General features: G+C 52.7%; 1 protein-coding gene across 1 annotated transcript in view; it reads right to left on the bottom strand.

The window, feature by feature from the left end:
- The window catches only part of PLXND1 (plexin D1), a 74,015-nt gene that overhangs the window by 37,012 nt on the left and 18,354 nt on the right, over nucleotides 1-18,649 (bottom strand). The window contains exons 2-11 of the mRNA XM_057417558.1: nucleotides 17,883-18,059; nucleotides 14,943-15,074; nucleotides 13,121-13,221; nucleotides 12,319-12,448; nucleotides 10,814-10,988; nucleotides 9,189-9,297; nucleotides 8,210-8,312; nucleotides 4,457-4,561; nucleotides 2,078-2,167; nucleotides 1,165-1,258 (exon numbers count right to left, since the gene is read on the bottom strand). Coding sequence (XP_057273541.1) covers nucleotides 1,165-1,258; nucleotides 2,078-2,167; nucleotides 4,457-4,561; nucleotides 8,210-8,312; nucleotides 9,189-9,297; nucleotides 10,814-10,988; nucleotides 12,319-12,448; nucleotides 13,121-13,221; nucleotides 14,943-15,074; nucleotides 17,883-18,059 — 1,216 coding nt within the window. The remainder of the gene's footprint in view (nucleotides 1-1,164; nucleotides 1,259-2,077; nucleotides 2,168-4,456; nucleotides 4,562-8,209; nucleotides 8,313-9,188; nucleotides 9,298-10,813; nucleotides 10,989-12,318; nucleotides 12,449-13,120; nucleotides 13,222-14,942; nucleotides 15,075-17,882; nucleotides 18,060-18,649) is intronic.

Raw genomic sequence — 18,649 nt, forward strand, 5'->3', positions numbered from 1 at the left:
ATAATGGGCCCAGCAGATCTCTCTCTCTGCTCACGAGACAGCCTCTCTATTTCACTCTCACCAATCTGATCAAGGCAAGGAGGAGCCGGAGCCGTGCAATGGTCCCATGGGATCTCCAAATATTCTGGCAAATTCAGACTGATGCAAGCAGAGCCTCTGAAAGCGAGTTCTCTCTCCACGCAGGAGGAGGGGGGTCCTGCTGCACTACTTCCGCTGCTGTTCCTGCTTCCAGCACCACCCACGCCGAGAACTGAGGCTCTCGCACATCACAACGGGCTCTGCTCAGATCTCCCACCCCTCGCCTCCGGGTTACCTCTGGATCTCACAAATACAGACACTCTCTTCCTTCTGCAAGGAAGTCATATCTGATGCCTACCACGCTGGCATTTCAGAGGCTATTTCACCAATGCGGAATGCTCTGCGAGATAAGCCTTCTTTATACACTGGGATTTACTATGGGGAAACCTTTTTATCCTGGGTCAGTGGCCTATGGTGTTAATGTCTCCCTATTTATTACAGCTGTCCTCTGAAGAAAAGCTTCCCTTGGGCAGCTAGTTCACATTTGCACCTAGGGTAAATCAGTTCCTTCTGCTGCAGTTGCTGACACTCCTGACAGGGAAAAGAGCCCCAGGCTGCTGCCCCCAGCCATGGCACCCAGCTTGGTGCATCACCATGAGCACCCAGTTAAGGTGTGACACCAACAACACCCAGCTGGGTTTGACTCCCTGTCTTGGGCAGGAGAGGGAGGCGGCTGTTGCACAAGTGCTGGCCAGGGGCGAGCTGTGCTCAGAGGCTGCGTCCTCCTCAGCACAGGAGGAACAGAGAAAAGGCTGAATTTTTACAGAGGGCTGAGCCTTGCTGCCACGCAGGGCCTGGCAGAGCCTCCCCCATCCCTGCCTGTGTCCTCTGGGAGGAACTTCTCTCAATGCCGGGGACTCCCACACCTCCCTGTGTCCCAGAGCTCCAGCTCGACTGCCTGCGCTCGAGGATGGGCTGAGCTTCTCCTGGGTGTCCAGGGGTGCCATCTGATCTCTGGGCACAGGAAGAACCAAGCTGTGCCCAGCTGAGCCACGGCTCTCTCCTGAACCCATAAACTTTGCCAGGATTTCGGAGTCGTTCAAGCCACCCAGATGAGAGCAGAATAAAAATAGTTTCAACTCAGACCTGTCATCGTCTCTGGACTGTCGATGAATCTGTCCGGTCTATCCTTCAGCTGCAGGCTCACTGGGAAGAGATGGCTTTTTTCTGGTGTGTGGAGCTGCACATAGGAAAAGAACAACAAATGCTGAGGAAATCTAGTCAAATGGGAGGCTCCATGTACACACTGTATGGATTAACATTCCTCGTGAGGCTGCTGCTCAGTACAGGAGGGTCTCATCTTCAGCAGAAACAGAGGGGAGACTGTTCTCTGGTTTAAAGCTTCTGCTGAGGTCTCAGTGAAGGGTGCTGGGCACAGCACACTCCGCAGGGAGCAGAGCCCAGCCTTGCTGCTATTTTGAGTAGGAACACACAGGAAAGCCAACAGACTGGACAGTGCTGGGCTACAGCACGGAGGTTTGCAGGTGACGTGGTGGGAAAGTGCTCCTCTCCTGCTCTGCTCGCAGTATTCCCATGGGTGGAAGCCCAAACGACCACTGCATTTCAGAGGTGCAGTTTGCTCTCTCACAACCGCATGCTGCTCTTCAGTGCCTGCACATTTTCTCAGGCCAGCTCCTAGCTCAGAATAAAAGCTACAGAAATAGCAACACTGAAAGGTGGCCAAATTTTTTGCCTGAGCTGAACTCTGCCTGTTTGGAAAGGTAAACAAGCAGCAACCTCCAAACCCCAGTGGAGCCAGGGCTGGAGCCGCTGCAGATACCCACAGAGCAGACACTCAGCATCGTGAACACCCCCCCAGCACCAGCACACACAAAGAGAACCCGGTTTGCACTTATTTCACCTGGAAGTGGAGGTAGGGAGAAGGGGAGGCAGCGTCCAGCTGCGGGTGGGAGTCTGGGGGCAAGACCTCCCCACGCCATGGGAGATACGGGGTGACAGCCGCAGGGGATATGGGGTGATGGCCGCACCCCTGACTCACCAGCACGTGTATGCATTCCACAGCAGAGGAGTTCACCCACCGGGCTTCAAATGTTCTGTCGGTCCCAAAATGGCATTCCAGGGCTGTCTCCTGGGAGAGGGAAGACAAGGGCAGAACTTCTGTGCTGTTCTCCATCTCAGTGAACCGAGAGGGCAGGCACCCTTGTTTCTGCCGTCAGCACCTGAACCGTGCTCAACTCAAATAGATCAGAACCTGGCACTGGAAACGGGGCTGGGATCTGTGTCTAATTAATCCTGCTCTGGTACACACCTATACACAAAACTGCTGCAGGCTCAGCACTGCACGTGGACCCAAGCCCTGTCCCTTGCTCTCACCTGCTGTGACCAGGCGTGGGGCAGCTGCTCCTGGAGCCGGGGACACACAGCACATGCAGGCCAGATGTGCCTGACCCACAGCACTCACAGACCAGGAGATGTGCCTGACCGACGGCACTCACAGACCAGGGGATGTGCCTGGCTGGGCTATGCTCTCAGAACCCCAGCCTCTGAGGTAGCCAGGTTTCACTGGACGGGGGTGTTTAAAGCTCATGCTGCAACCCAGGCCAAAAGCCAATGTGGTCCCAAGCCGCCTCACCCAAACCGGACCAAACCAGTCCGTCATTTGGGCTCAAAGCCGCCTTCCTCCTCCTCCCAACAACTGCACAGAGCAGATCTCTAACTCAAATGAGGACCCAGCTGGGAGTAGGTTCAAAGGCAGATTTTCTGTGCTGCTTTCCTGATAACACAAGGATGATATCCTGCCCTGAGCCACTGCTGTGTCCCGATCCTGCAGGAAAAAATCCTATCTCCAAGCAGGTTGATGCTCCACCACTACTGAGGTCTAACCGCCCTTTGAAAGCTGACAGATCTGATAAAGGACATGAAAGCAAGCATCAGAGTCCTGGCAGGCAGCTGCTGGCCCAGTGAACGCACACACAGAGCCTGGAGGCGAACTGGAGCCTCCTCCAGTGCATTGCTTGTGCCCCAGTAGCTGCTGCTCTGCAGCCGGCCACTGTCCCCACAGCACACAGGGTCCCAGCACACAGGACATGTGTCCCAGATGCTCTGAGCTCCAGTAGCGCTCGTGAGCTCCTGTGGAGAGGAAAGGAGAAGGAATCCTGCTCCATGCCCTGGGACACCTTGCGGATGGTTCCAGGAGGAAGCCGGACTGCCAGAGCAGCCCCTCCAGCCGCTCCGGGAGCGGTGCCTCGGCCCCTTTCCTGCTGACTTCATCTCCTACTGGGTTACAGGCGGTATTGCTTCCTCTTCACCACCTCCAGTATCCACAGAGGAAGAAGGATTTCTCGCCCTTTCTTGCTGATTGTGGCGGCCACATCCTCCCTTCCAGAGTCCAGACCCATGCAGGAAACAGCAGCCCCAGCCGGGGGGAGATCCATTCTGCCCCTGTGCCAAAGGGCAGGAGGTCTGGTGGAAGCAGTGCCTCTGTGGCGTCTGGCAGCATCCCCACTGCCCCAGCACAACATTCCCAACCTTCTCCATCCCCTCCAGAGGAGCTGCAGGGCTGCCCAGTGTACAGGTACCCTTCGCAGGGCACAGCGAGCCAGGCTGAAGACTTGACCCAAAATCACATGAGGTGGCTTTCTACAAGTGCCAGAGCTTAGTCAAGTATTTCCCCAGTGCCCAGCCTCCCTGTCCCGAACTCCTGTTTCCTCCTGGAGTTCAATGCACCTCCAAAGGCACCATTTGATGTCCACTCCCACTTTTCACCCTATGACAATTTGCATGCCAGAAAACTCCACAGGAAGGCTTTTTCACCAAAAAAAAAAGAGCTCTGGGGTGACAAGCAGAAGTTAAGCTAAAATGTGTTTCCAGGCTGCACTCCAAGCAGTGGCTGAGCCAGCGCAGCGCTCTCTGAGCACTGCTCGGGCCTTTGTCCTTCATTCCTAAGTGCAGGGTGGTGGGGCGGGGAGAGCATGACGCTGGCATACTACGCAGTGAGCAAGGGTAAAACAGTCTTTACCCCTTGTAAAACAGTCACTAGAGCACACAAGGGAACCAGGAACTTTATTTCCCCTAAACATTTTGCTCTAGTGACTGTTTTACAAGGGGTAAAAGAACCTCCTTTTGCCAGGAAATAGGAAAAGCCATCACTAACTGCAGGAAATCCCTGGAGAATGCCTGGACACAAACAGCGTCTCCCTTCAGCTTTGCAGCGCAAACCTCACTCACCATCAGGGTGGCTGCTTTCCACCAACGTCTTTTGTCAGTACAGGGATTCCACATGCTAACGCAAACTGGAACTGGCCCCGTCACCCACTCCCCAGGCAGAAACCAGCTCATACTTGAAACCCCTTTGGTGCTCACACCCAGCGTGCCTGGGCTCACCTGAACCTTTCTATCTCTCTGGGAACTCCTTTACCTTAGAGAAAGTTGCATTAGCCAGTGTGATCGTCATGTCCCGGGGCACTCCCGTGGGCATGGGCTCCAGAGAGGCAGGGACAATCCGCGGGCAGTCAATCTTCTTCTGTTATGTACAAGAGGAAAAAAGAGAGGTTGGCTGGGTTAATGCTGAGCATCCCTAGTGACAAAGCACGACGACACACCAGGGCCCTGGATAAGATTAATTTCACTACATCTGTAAAGTCAGATCACACTGCAACCCGAGGAACTGAAATACCAAAATGGCAACCCTGATGCAATGAGCAATAATGCCACATGGAGCCTTCCTTCCTCGAGGAGGGCTCCAAGTCCAGCCCAGCATGGCACTGCCTTAAAATCCACCCATCTGCATGTCAGACAGCTGTGGCGGTGGCTGGGTTTCCAGGAGGGCTCCTCCATAGCCATGGCCAGCAGCCACAGGAGCAGCGCAGCAGGAATTCCCCTCTCACTCCCGCCAGACTCCTCTGCCAGCTTGGGACATGAGCAGCTCCCAGCCCCAGGCAGTGGGGAGCAGATGCCCAGCCTGCATTTCATCTTCTTGCCTTGGCAAACGTGTGCTCACAGGTGAACAGGGTCCTCAGCTGCCACTGGGCAGCTCCATCATTACCTGCATTTAAACATTAGAAGACGGGGCTGGAGGGACACTAGAAGGAGGCACTGCAGCCTACGAGGGTGACTTTGCCAGGGTGGCAGCCGATGTCTCACACACCACGACACACACTCCTGCAAGCCCCGGCAGAGATTTCACTGCCCAGCGGTGTCCCTCCAGCACAGCGTCATTGCAGGAGTGAGCGGGGTCTGTGTGTGATCACATCTGCATGGGGGGAAAGGGTACAATGAGCTATGGGGGCTTCAGCAGGGGGACTGCAGCACTAGGGCAGCTGAAATTAAAGGCCTAAATGAAGCTGAAAAATGATTTTAAAAGGTCATCTGTCCCCCTACTTTTGTTCTCACTTTAAATTGATGGCTCAGATACTGGAGCTGACTCAGAATCCAAGTCTGTATGACAAGCCCATCCTGTTCTCTCATGAGATGTAAATCACACTGCAAAACTACAGCAAAAACGAAGCCAGATTCTCTGTTGCCCTAGGGTATATCCATATGAATGCCTCTGACAGTGGAGCCATTAGGGTAAAAGACAACAAAATATTTGGTCCATTATGCAGAATGATTTGCAGCAGGCAAGATTTCATTCTCACTTGCATTAAAGGTTACCCCACTGTGACTCTGCCGATGGCAGTGCTGCTGCTGCTCTGCTGAGAGGTAGCCCTGCCCTCCGCAGAACACATCTCTGGTGCTGGACACGCAGTGATCATGAGGTTTCTCTCTTGCCTTCCCCCAGACCTAGCTAGGGCTCAGGGAGCTATCTGGAAATGCCTGTTTTCCTCTGGAAAACATGCTTTGTTTCTATAAGGACACTCATCTTAACCAAGCACAGCTGGTGCTGCCTGAGCAAGGAGATTAAATAACAGAGATGCACATGATAAGAGAAGTAAAACAACAAAGCAAAGCACTGGAGAGAGATTTCACTCACAAGCCTCCTCTTGGAGAATCAAAAGAGTTAAAATAAAACCAGCAGGGCCACAACTGAAAATTCATGTAAAAGCTCCTATGGCCTGGTGTGTCCTCACATGTCACAGCAGCTGGCATAGCTCGCTAGATAAATACACTTTAGAGGACTGATTAACTTGTCGTCTTGCAGCCCCCTCTCCTGCTGTTCATCAACAGCTAGAAATAGAGCTGATTATATTATTCATGTCTGGATCAGGGCAAAGGGTCTGAATGTTTAAAATGCTGTGGATGAAGCCTGTATGGTGCTGGCTTCCCCGTGGACCAGTTTTCAGGTGTAGCCAGCAACCGTGTGTTTACAGAAAGCTCAGACTGCAGGACCAGGCACCATGTTTCCAGGGCTACAGAGCACCTCTTCCTGCAGCTGCTCACCAAACCAGTGGGAAGAGCTAAGAAAGGCAGAGATAAAACAGGAATGTGCCCAAGCCAGGTGCAGCATCCAACCTAACTGAACCTCTGGAGGAGGAGATCAGAGGCAAGAAAGAGAGGATAGGCACAGTTATCCTTACGGAAGGATAGGCACAGTTATCCCTACCAGAGGGGAACCCTGGATCTTGCTGTCTGCTCAAGGTGATGGGAGTGGAATGGGAGGACTGGGTGCAGCTCTTCATTATGTGTAGCTGAGGCTCCTTGAAACCTTTGTCCATGACCCTAATATCCTCCCTCCGTGCAGAAGAGCAGCTATTCCTAATCCGTGCTGGTCCCCAGCCCCTCCTGTGGCCCTGACGCTGCTTGGTGCCACTGGCGGTGCTGATCCTGCCCTGGAGCCACTGCCCCAGTGCCTGGAGCACACGCAGCAGAGACCAAGGGCTCATGTGAGGCCCCAGAGCCCGGCACCCCCAGAGCCCAGCATCACCAGATCCTGGCATCATCACAGCCTGTACATCACCAGAGCCCGCATAGCTCCATGTCCTGGCACTGGGCAGGCACTGCAGAGCCTCAGCACATGGGTCCCTCATGGGGAGCAGCCATGAGAGAGGTTTTTCAAGTGTCCAGCACCCATCCAGACAACAAGAGAAAACACCAGATGCTTTCTGAAACCTGGGAAGTTGACAAAGTGGAGGGTGCTCCCCCCAAACCAGAGGGAGCGAATGCCAGGGCCAGCCCTGGGGTTAGCCCAGGGGGTGAGGGTGAGACATCTGACATGGGCCAATGTGTGCCAGTGATGGGCATGGGGAACGCTGGAAGAGCTGAGATGAGCTGTTAAAGTGTAAAAGCTTGGCTTAGATCTACACCAAGAGTGACTGCTAAAAAGACAATTTTATTTAAATTATCTTCAATTTAAATTTCTGAAGCAGGAACACACTGAGCCTCGGGGTTATTAAAGGTGTAATTTGGAAAGGGGCAATTTTCTCTGTTAGATGAGCACCACCAGTGGTGCTCCAGCAAATTATTAATGTACCACAACGGCCTAGTCAAAGCCAAATGGACTGTAAGGTATTGCTACGCTTGGTGTGTTACTCAAACCCAGCTGTCCAGGAAGTGGAGAAGCAGTGGCATTGCTCCAGACGTGAGAGGTGATGAAGAGCCAAGCGATGGAGCTGCTGAAGGTACGGGGGCAGCTGAATGCTTTAGCCAGGCTGGCAGCCTCCTCACACAGACATGCCTCCAGGCAAGGCACAGCAGGGCACTGCTGCAGCTTCCCTGCCCCACATACATCCCCCTCCTAGTGCCAGCAGAGGAAGGTGCCCCGACTCCATCCCATGACAAGCCGTGGCCAGCCCGTGCCGGCCGCTGCTGGAGGACACTCAGAGGCTGCTGGAAGGAGCAGTGAGGACTGAGCTGAGCATCAGTGCCTGAAGATCCCCAGGGTCATTGGGTGAAGTGAGGCTCAGGCTGGGGACCTCGAGGTACCATGGTACCAAGCCCAGCCTCAGCCCCACGCTCTCCCGCACTGCCAGGGAGCGCTGCAAACATGGTGCATGCAGAGCACCACCCAGAGTGATCCTTCAGCTCTCCATTGGCTGAGCCTCTGCAAGTGCGATGTGTATCACTGCATTTCAGACTGTGAGGCAGCCCACAGCCAGGCAGCAAAGCAGCACTGTCGTCAGAGCTGCCCCACACCCACCAAACCCATCTGCCCCATCCCGGGATAAGGAAAACCACAGCAACAGCACCCAACCATGGAAGGTGTCCCAGGGCAGCAAAGTTTGAGTGGCCTTACCTTCATCTGCAGTGCATCGTCACACTGGGAGTGGTTGGAAACACAAGCATAGGTGGAGGGGCACCAATGACACTTCCACCTGGTCGAGAGGCAGCTGGTGCACCTGAAATGGCAAAGGTGCAGTGAGAAGAGCAGATCTCGGGCTGCTGGTGGAAGCCAAACCTCAGCCGTGAGATTGGTCTCCACACAGTGTTCAGTCTCTAATGGCACCCAGAAAAGCCCACAGCAGGGGCTGGATTTTACTCTCCTCTTCTCCCTGGGAGCTGGAGTGAGTCCCGCATTCCCTGTGCCACCCCGAAGACAGCTCTGGAGGCATCACCGCCTGCCCCAGGCCCCAGCTGACTGGGAGCTGCCTCCCCTGCTTAGCAAAATATGCCCTTTTCCCCAAAACCCTCTTTCCCCTTGTCCACCTCTCCAGGGAGCCAGGCAATTGATCCTGATAAAGGCTCTGCCCATGGTTTGCACAGGGCACGGGCTGGCTGGTGGGCAGGACATGGGGATCCCTGCGGGCAGGCTCCATGGCTGCACTCCTGAGAAGTGGATGGATGTCTGCGGCTGGCTCCCCTCAGCCCCCCGTGCTGACGAGGGGTACGTGGCTGCTCCCAGCCAAGGCTGGAAGGGGTGAGAGCAGAGGGAACACCTCCCTCCCTCCCTCACCGCCCCACAGCCACCGCAGGGACCGCCGGGAGCCCGGCTCCGCTGCCAAAGGGTTAACAGAACAAGCTGGATATAAAAATATGATTCACATTCAAGAAAACCCAACACGTCCAGATGGCTCGAGGCAGCGCGAGGACCCTCCTGTGTAAATCCCTGGCAGCGCAGCCCCAATGCTCCTGCCAAATCCTGCCCAGGCCCCTGCCAGGGGGCTGTGCTCCCCCATTAACACCCATGGGGGGACCTTTGTCCAGCCTCAACCGCTCCATCCATCTCCATCGCGCCGGTGCCACCCAGCCGCTGCCCACACACCCGAGGCACTTACGCTCTCTTCGGGTAAATGTTTCCAGTTCTTTTGCAATCGTAGATGGTGAAATTGGCCCGGATAATGTTTTTGCTGTTGACCCGGAGAGCAGTTTCGACAACCACGTGGTCTGAGAGAAACAAGCCAAAGAATATTGGGTTGCAAGAGCCTCTCACTCATGCTCACGCTTAGAAGACAAGACAGACCCTTGGGAAAACAAGGGCTAAATCTGATTTGTTTTCTCCAGGGCGTCCTCCGAGCTGCATTTCTGAGCTTGGACCATTCATCTTTTGCCCTTTGACTTCCAGCTCTTCCCTCTTAAATCAACTCTTTACATCACCCTCACCAGAAAAGAACATTGCGACTTTCAGCAGAAAATTCCAGCGTGTGGTGCAAGTGTTAATTAGCAGAGTTCATTATTGCCTTCGCTTACAGTTGGTGCTAAATGATATTTTAAAAAAATGTGGTAATTAAAACATGTTAGTTATCATGTTTTAAAACCCCGCTCACTTTCCCCATGACAACAAACTCGCAGAGAAGAGTGGAAATCCCTTTTTTGGCTACTTAACACACTACACTGACTCCCCATCCCCCAAAATTGCTTATTTTTTTTTCTTTTTCTTTGCAATTTTGCCATATAAGCACCAGGCACAAGAGACAATGCCTCTTTCAGAATATGTACAATAAATCAGCCCATTGGATTCCAGAAATTCATTTGGACATTGCTGTAACCAACAATACAGAACAGTTAATGATCTCCCATTCTTTGGATAGCTAGGGGGAAAAACAATGCAGCTTTATAAACTTGCCTATGAAAAGTGGGATTTTCAAAAGGGCTGGCTAATTCTTCTCCTACTGAAGTCAGCCATCTTCAATAGAGCATTCACTCCAGGCTTGAAAGATGGAAATTTGACAAGCACTCAAGTCTGGAATGAAGCATCGCACTTCTCAGAAGGAGCTACAGAATGGGGCCATCTCCATCAGCAAATGCCAGTATCAGATCTGGTCAGCTTGGCCAGATCTAAAGTCAAGGCTTGATTGACTTTAACCAGATGTGCAGGTGAATGTCACCTCGTAATGCAGTTCCAAGGAGTCTCAAGATGGACAACCCGTTCGTTACCATCTGAAAACAGGGGCATCCGAGAGAACCTCAGCCTGGCTTTTGATCACATAAAGGGGATTAAGAGTTTCTGAGCTGCCTTTAGGTATGCATTTGCTCTTCCTCCAGAACCTCTCCTGAAAGGTACCACATGTTCAGGGGGGAAATCAAACAAAACCAATTGAAAATATCAATGTAAGTAGCAACATTATTTCCCCAGGGCTAAGATATCTTTGGTTTAGTACTTGCTAAATCTAAAGCAGAAGCTCTAACCAGATAAATCTTAATAAAATAAGTATATGAACTGGCTTTTAAAGTCTGATGCTTAGAACAAAATTGATAGATTTGACATACTGTCAATTCACGTTAAAGACGGTGGAACTCCTACGCTTTAAAGTCATATGCCCTATAAAACAGAAGCAGCTTGGGTCTTTTTTTCCCTGTACGTGTTATCTGCACGTACAATTGGAGAAAGAAAAAAAAGCCTATGAAAAATTACATCCACAGAAGTGGTGAGAATGAACTGAGCTTGTTTCCCTCTACAAACCTTGGTCCTCTGGAAACGCTGGATATTTCTCACGTGGAAGTAAACTGCAGTAAATAAATTGGTTTACATAATCTCCAGCAACTCTGGCTACCGTGTGGATGTTGTTTCCATAGTCACATGAAATATTTGTTCCATTCAGGTTTGGGATAGTCCCATTTATTTGTATTATCAGGACCTACATGGGAGAAAAAATATATCAGTTACCACGGAAAATTATAATTAGAAATTATCAGTGTTTTCCAAGCTTTTCCTTGGCTAGTGACAGCAAAACAAGTCCTCGGGCAGCATTTTCCTTCATTTGGTGCACTTTGAACTCTCAAAGCCATCTGCATACAAAACCTTGCTTTGACAGTAAGAGCTCTGTCACCATGCACTCCAACAGCTGTAGCTGGCATGAAAACCCAGCCCAGGGCTTCCTCAGGAGACCACTCCGAGGAGGCAGGACGCAAAGGCTAAGCCCTCCCCGGCGCCCAGGCTCGCTCGACCCACGCTGTCTGCACAAACCGCTCTGTACCCGGGCTGGGCTCCTCATCCGCTGCCTCCCAACACTCTGGGGAGGGAGGAGGAAGAGGAGGAAGAGCAGAACAACATTAACCCCTGCTTCTGAGTGCCTGAACCTGCCGGATTGCACCAGTCTAGACCAGGGACACGTGGTGGGAGGTGTGGAGCTGGTGAAGCTGCCGGGAGGCTGCGGGGGGCCGGCCGCAAGCCAGCATCCTCCACCCCACACAGGGACCGAGCGGCTGCCGGGATTTCTTTCTGCCGTCAGCCCCCGAGGGGAAGGGAGGGAAGTTTTGCAGAAAGGGAATGCTTTTGAGGAGGGCGGCCCAGAGAGCGCACAGACCCTGTGCCCAGCGGGCTTCCCTGCCGCCGGCGGGTGAGTCCTGGGGGACCTCAGCGCAGCACTCCTGCATGGCGAAAGTGGAGCTGGACTGATGCGAAGGTCCTGCGGGATCCCTCTCTCCAGCTCTGGTCTGGGCTTTGCCCCAGCTGCCTGCTTAAGAGTGATTGCCCCATGCTAGGACAGGCAGAGAGCTTTGGCACAGAGAGATTTCTGCCATTGGGAGAGGGTCTGTCTTTAAATGAAAAATATTTGGATGAAAACACTTGAAATATAATTAAGATATTGTTAAAAATAGCAACAATTCAACCCAAGAGATGAGTTTATCTAGCTGTCTGCAGCTGATGCTCTGTATTTTGACATTTTGCACATCTCTGCACTGTGCAGCGCAGGAGCGTTACAAGTGCTGCTCACCAACAGGCTCCACAGCCGGTGTCCTGGGGCCTCCGGGCTGTCGAGGCACAGGAGATCACCTCCAGGCACTCAAGAGCCTTGGCCTGGCTTGGTAGCACACACCAGAGCTCAGCACCCCACGACCCACACCCGAGCTGCTTGGAGCTGTGCTCCTGTGCTGGAGAAGGATGGATATTTATCAGCCCTGAGAGCAGGTAATGACTCTACAGGACACTGCATGGGATTAATCCAGTATACATATCAAACGCACCGGGTTCTCTTTGTCAATATTAATCTCGGGCTCCAAGATGGTCATTGAAGGGCACTGCTGCACTCCTTCACTTGTGCTCGCCCAGAAGTTGGCCCCTGTGAAGTTGGTGCACTCGTGCTGCAGAGAACACCTGCAGGGGAACAATTTGGGGTTGATTATGTTTAAAACAGGCGATAAAAACGTTTTCTTCCTCATGAGGGAAGATCCTGCGTCAATCCTGGGCCTGCATCCCTTCCCTCCATCCATGCAGCTAAGCCTAAAGCTTTGTTGCTATATTTAAAGTGTCTGGTTGCCATGATAAGAGCATGTATTCCCACCAGCATCAGCAGAGCACCAGGACTCAGGGTAAGCAAGAGCAGGCCAGGCTGAACCCAGAACTGCAGAGGAGACGGTGACAATTTGTTTGACCTCCAATTTGTAAATGTGGAGTCTAATTCCGTAAATCCCCTTTTGAGTGTCCAGTGTCTCCTCCTCATAAATGATAACTGCAAGGGCAAAAGACGATCTATAACAGGGTGTTGGCTCTCTCAATCCCATGGTTGGATGCCTGCAAGATATTCTCTGCACTGGCAGCTGACTACAGCATAATAATGCAGCTACACTGAAATCCTGGCTCTGAAGAGTATCTCGACTGTTTCAGACCAGATGAAATTGTTTTTAAAAGGATGTATTTCGTAAGGAACAGATGAAAACTAATGGCAGTGTGACTGTGTGGAAATACAGAAGGCACAGGCTTCTACAGAAGCCTAGGCTTGAGGACCAAGGGACACGTCAAAGCGCACTGAGACGCAACCAGTCCTACCTGGTCTCCATCGTGCACCACCCGCAGTAAGCATCCGCAGCAGCCAGGCACTCCGTGCATGTTGAGTACTGGTTGCAGGCAGCCACCTTCACCCGTGTCATCTGCAAACAACAGCACAACTGCTTCCAACTGCTTTACAGCACCACAGAAACCTGACCGGGATAAGCCAGTCAGGCCACGTGTAGCCAGCGAGGAGCCACCAGCATCTTAGCTGTCTTAGCTCACCAGCATCTCGGGCTGCTTTAGCTGTCACCTGGACCAAGCCTTACAGGACAGACAAGCAGCAGACCCTGGCACCACCGTCCTCCACCCCACACTGCCCAGAGGTGGGTGCTCTGTGTACGACCACCCAGACCACCCCTCGTGGAGCTCCCGCTGCCAGTGCCCCAGGGCAGGATGCCCAAGGGACAGGCCCTGCTGCTGCAGGGTGTGCAGCAGCACTGTGCTGGGCTGAGCTGAGCTGCTCCTTTTCGGCCAGCACTTTGGCCATAGCTGTGCAATGGACAGGCTATAGAGAGCCACACCACACCTTTCGATGCATCAGAGATGCTTTCACAGCTTGTCTGTCCCTGTGAAAAGCTCTCACACAGATGTGCAGAAAGCTCCCTTCTAGACAGAGCTGAATGCTATCTGGCTATTTACATAATGACCAGAAAGCAACACCACCCTGGAAACCTTCGTTTGTAAAGAAATCAAAAAACCTCTGGGGACTTGCTCGGCAGGAAAAGTTGGAGCAAAGCCTAAATACTTGAGAAGGAAAACTGAGTCATTTGGTACTGACAACGTGAGGTGCTGAGAGCTCTGAGTTCCCACCAGGCGAGTGCACCATGGGCCACAGGCTCCTTGGCCTGACCCCACTGTACCCACAGCACCTTCCTGCTCCCCAGCCCTGTGGTGCTCAGCACCCCCAAACCCAACCCCATTTTGCTCCTGGGGAGCTTCCCAGGATGGCTGATGCTGTGATTCTATGATGCTAATTGCACCAAAGAAAAATTAACTCATCTGGTTTATTGGAAAAGAAAAATACAGAGGAGAGCATCACAAGTGCTAGGGCTGCGTGTTTGATCAAGCCTGAAGGAGGTGCACAGCCCAGCCGGGAGCTGAGCTGAGACAGTCTGTAACATCAGCTAAAGAGGCATCCCGGAAGGGCTCTGTGAAATGGTAATGACCAGTCTGCAGGGAGACAGGGCTTGAAAACCAAAAATGCAACATATAACATTTGTGGTTCTGCATCTGTTTTGGCAGATTAAAATGTAATTCAGGACAAACCACGAGCGCCTGGAGCGCTCAGCTCTCATCCTCCTCCTCTGCTCACCTGATGGAGATGAGGCAATCTGTTCCTACCTGCTGCGGCATTCCCAGTCTCCACATCCAGCCCTCCTGCCCGCCAGGCTGAGCAGAAACCTCCGCCAGGATCATGTCTGACAGGCAGACTTTTTGTCTGTAGGATCTCCTAAAAGCCTTCTTAAAGACTGTGCACCATATTCTCAGGTTTCTATACAGGAACAACCCCTGTTTGCTTCTGCACTCCCTTAAGTGGGGTGAGTTTCAACAGCTTTCACCCTTCTTTTTACCTGGCCACCACAAAGAGGACCAAGCCAGACAGGCCAGTCAGTTCAGTGTGACCCCCATGCTGCACAGGAAAACAACAGGCACAGGTACCTCCCAAAGCCCTTTGACACCCCAAAGCTCTGAGCTTCTTGACTCTGCCCATTCCTGTGAAAGCAAATTTTAGTGTCCCTTCCTGCTCCCAGCTGAGTGCTGAACGCTAAACCAAATGAGGGGCCCAAAGGACTGTTTCGCTGGAGACTGAAGCTCTCACCTGATAGGAGGTCATCAGATAGAGGTAGGTAGAATCAGATGGGTCGAACTGCATGATAGGGTGGACAGGCTCTCCGTAAGCCACTGAAATGGATCTCCTGCTAATAACCTTCATGGTACTGTCCAGATTAATCTGTAGTGAGAAGAAGCCACTCATTGAGACCATTTGTCAAACACTGTGGGGAGGAGATTATTTTTCCTTGGTTATAAACAAGCATCAAAGTGTTATCCATTGGTGTTCCATGTTTTCAAGCACTGTAAATCTCTACACACAGTTTGCAGGCTGCACAGAGAGAGCTTTACTGAAAAGCCAGCTCTGTGCCACAGGGAAGGCACTAAGCGGTCTAGAAAGCCCCAGCCATGGCCAGGAGCTAGGTGATGACCAGTCCAGCAGCCCTCGCTCCCTCTGTGCAAAGGCCTCTGTCCGAGAGGCTGCCTGGAAAACTTGCACCCTACGGCTCTGGCACTGCACGGATGCTTCCAGCGGCAGTGCTGCCCTGCCCTAATGGAAGTGGCACCAGCCTCCAGCCCTTGTCATGTACGTATGTGCGTTTCTGTTACAAAGAATGCTGCATTTCTAAGCTTAATGAAAAACAGGGACAATAAATCAGCAACAGGGCTGTGCAGCATGGCATCCCCTGCTCCCCGCCTATCTGAAAAGTAAGAGTTGTCATTCCTGGCAAAAAGCAGCTTTCATCCCTGCTAATTCCAAAGACCACAGCAGCTGCCGCAGGACAGCCAAATCCTACCTTGCCTCATGAATCACCAACTGAAGTGCTGGCAGTGATGGAAGAGGCTGCAAAGCATCAGCCTGCCTTTCAGATCTTAATGTCTTGGCATTTGACTTGAAAACTCAGCAAATTAAATGTGGCATTGCTGAGAGGAAATAACAATAGGGCTACACAATTTCATGTGACAGTCGCTTTTCAGCTTGAACCAGAAAGGGCATGAGGAAAATTCCTACATCCTTACTAGCAAGGGAAGGCAGTAATTGTAAAGACTAAGCATGCTTCTGCTCTCTAAAGTCTGGATTAATTAATTAACATAGGATTAATTAATTCTCACACTAGAGCAGCACCAACACATCCTAGTAAGATAACACAAGCTCAAAGCAGAGCGCTTTGCTCTGCTAAGAGCCATACGCAGGCACTGCAAGCTAGTATGCAGAAAAAGAAGGGAACTATCATGATTCCCAAGTAGAAACTGGCTATCCAGAAGCTAAATAATTTGCCTGAGATCACCCAAGATGTCCATGATCAAAGTCCCAGTGTCCTCCACTGTAGCTCTGTGACCACCCTCTTCACCCTGAGCTCTGCTCTGTGTTTGGCTGTCTCTAGGCACCTGTCCCCAGGTCTCTCTGCTTCAGGGCTTATTTACCCTACACTGTCACTGCGCTGGCACTTGCCCTGGATCTCTGTGAGCTACGGCAGAGGGAACAGCCACAGCAGCAGCGCAGAGATCAGCAGTCCTCTTGCTGGATGACACATGCTGCACTGGCGAGAGCAGAGTGGGCTGCAGCTCCGGGTGACCCCACCACAGCACCTTGTCTACAGACTTACAGACACGTGGGGACTCGCCAGAAGAAACCCTTCCCACCCCCATCTCCTTCCAGGACATCACACCCTGGCACACCATGCCCTGGCCACCGCTGCCTAAGTGCTGTTTTTCCTCTCATGCTGGATGTGACACTGATAATGGCCTGCACGCAATGCCCGTCTGCAGCCTATCTGATTAATCCCCTATACTTACCCCTGGCAGCCATAATTGCTGCTGGCAGGAGCTGGTTGAGCTCTATTCCTGCTCCTTTGCTGTTTGTTCTCAGGCAGCAAATCTGAATGATAACTCACGCAAAGTATCTTGTATCCCGTGCCAAATAACAAGGAGCCCCGAAGGTAAAAAGGCTTCTGGTTATGCAGCTGTGTTGTAGAATTAGATTAGAGCTATCTGAGCAAATTATCCCAGCAAAGGGTAGCCAGGAGCCTCTCCCTAATGGAGGCGCAGCAGATAAGGCTGCTTTCTCGAGATAATAATGGAAGCGGAGCTGTTAATGCTGTGTGAACAGGGGCTGCGCTGCGTGTGGCATGTGTGTCTGCCACCCTGCACCAGGTCGGGCTGCCAGCGCCCTCCCACCCGGCTGCATTACCTGCCCCTGCAGGCAGAAACCAAAGCTGGGGGTTTCTTTGTGATCGCTCCCACATTTCTGCCAGGAGCACTTGGGCTCAAGGGAAGAGATTGGATCCGTTTTCTTCTCTCCAAGCATTTTGATCCAATATTCCACATTACGCACCACTCACCCCAGGCAGGTATCAGCCACGTCTCTGCTCCAGGGTGCTTTTCTCCCCACCCCTCTATGGACTTTTGATGCTGAGAGCACACCAAACTGTTGTGGTGTGTTGGAATCAAAACTTTCTTTGGCAAACTTCAAGCACTAAAGTTGCTGAAGCCCTGGCCTTGCATCTTGGCTCTGAAGCCAGGTTGCTGCAGTGCCTTACATTGCCTTTAGCATGTTGTTTAAAACAGATACTCCATGAGATGCATGGATTCGCACCTGCTTTGGACTCAGCTGAGATAAAGCATCTCTGGGTGATTTCCCCGTCCACAAGAAGCCTTCAAAACCCATCAGCTCAGGGGGAGAATTTATTAGAAGTGCTGTCGAGACTTAAACGCTGCACAACAACATTACCAGCATAGAGTTCATCAAGAACATCCTGCTCTCATGGCAGCCTTCAACAGCAATTAACGGCCACCAGTGGCCAGGCAGCAGGCATCACTGTTCACGTTACGGCAGCACCCAATTGCTTCTTCATTGCCGAACGCGAGCGGGTGCTCAAACCCCACAGGACGCGATGCCCGGTGCACAGCCCCGAGGGGAGCCCACCGCCCGCCCCGCCCCGGCCCCCAGCCGTGCCTGCCCAGGCTGTGTCTGCCGGGCTCCACTTGCCTTCAGGAGTCCTCCGCTGGCGGTGCCCAGGAACACCACTGTGTAGTTGTTGACGCTGGCCACGGCCACGGCGGTGAGGCCGCTGTAGGTGAACACGGGGGTCGCTGTGACGGGGTTGACGATGGCCAGCGGGTGCTGCAGGTGAGCTGCTCCACAGTCCAACTGCTCCGGCTGCAGCTGCAGGGAGACGCACGTGTCAGCGGGTGCAGCAGGCACCAACGGGTCCCCACCACCGCCACTGCCCCAGGCTCCCTGTGCACAGAGTGCTGACAGCCCCGCTGTGCCCGGGGAAAGCTCCTCGCCACCGAGCCATGGGAACAGGAAGATGTAACGGGTTAATTCGGGAGCAAAGAGCTGTGATAGAGACCCTCCTTTGTGCTTCGCAGATCTACCTCAGACCCAAATCCAGACCAGGCTTTGCTGGAGATGAGCTGTTAAAAAAGCTCCGCCCTTGCCCATGCTACCGGCAGGATCAGGGCAGTATGGGGATTGCTGCTGGAGCACTCCAGAACGGCGTCCTCCAGCCAAAGGCCCATTTACTGTAGCAGCACCCTCAGACCTCAACGCAAAAGCCTGGTGCAATGATGAAAGGAGACAAGGGGCTCCTTGTCCCCTCTCCCACCAAAGCAGAGGTCTGTTATCTAGCACAGCGCTAGGGCTGCCTGCAGGGGAGGTTTCTCTGCCCACCAAAGGGAAGCCCTCCCAGGGGCTGCCTGCCCTGGTCCCACGCACTGCCCAGCGCTGCAGGGGGTCTCCCTTCCCGAGGG

Source organism: Pezoporus wallicus, unplaced genomic scaffold, assembly GCF_028554395.1.
Source record: "Pezoporus wallicus isolate ANWC-B61680 ecotype Strahan unplaced genomic scaffold, APGP_CSIRO_Pwel_v1 contig_8542, whole genome shotgun sequence".
Taxonomy (NCBI): Eukaryota; Metazoa; Chordata; class Aves; order Psittaciformes; family Psittacidae; genus Pezoporus; species Pezoporus wallicus.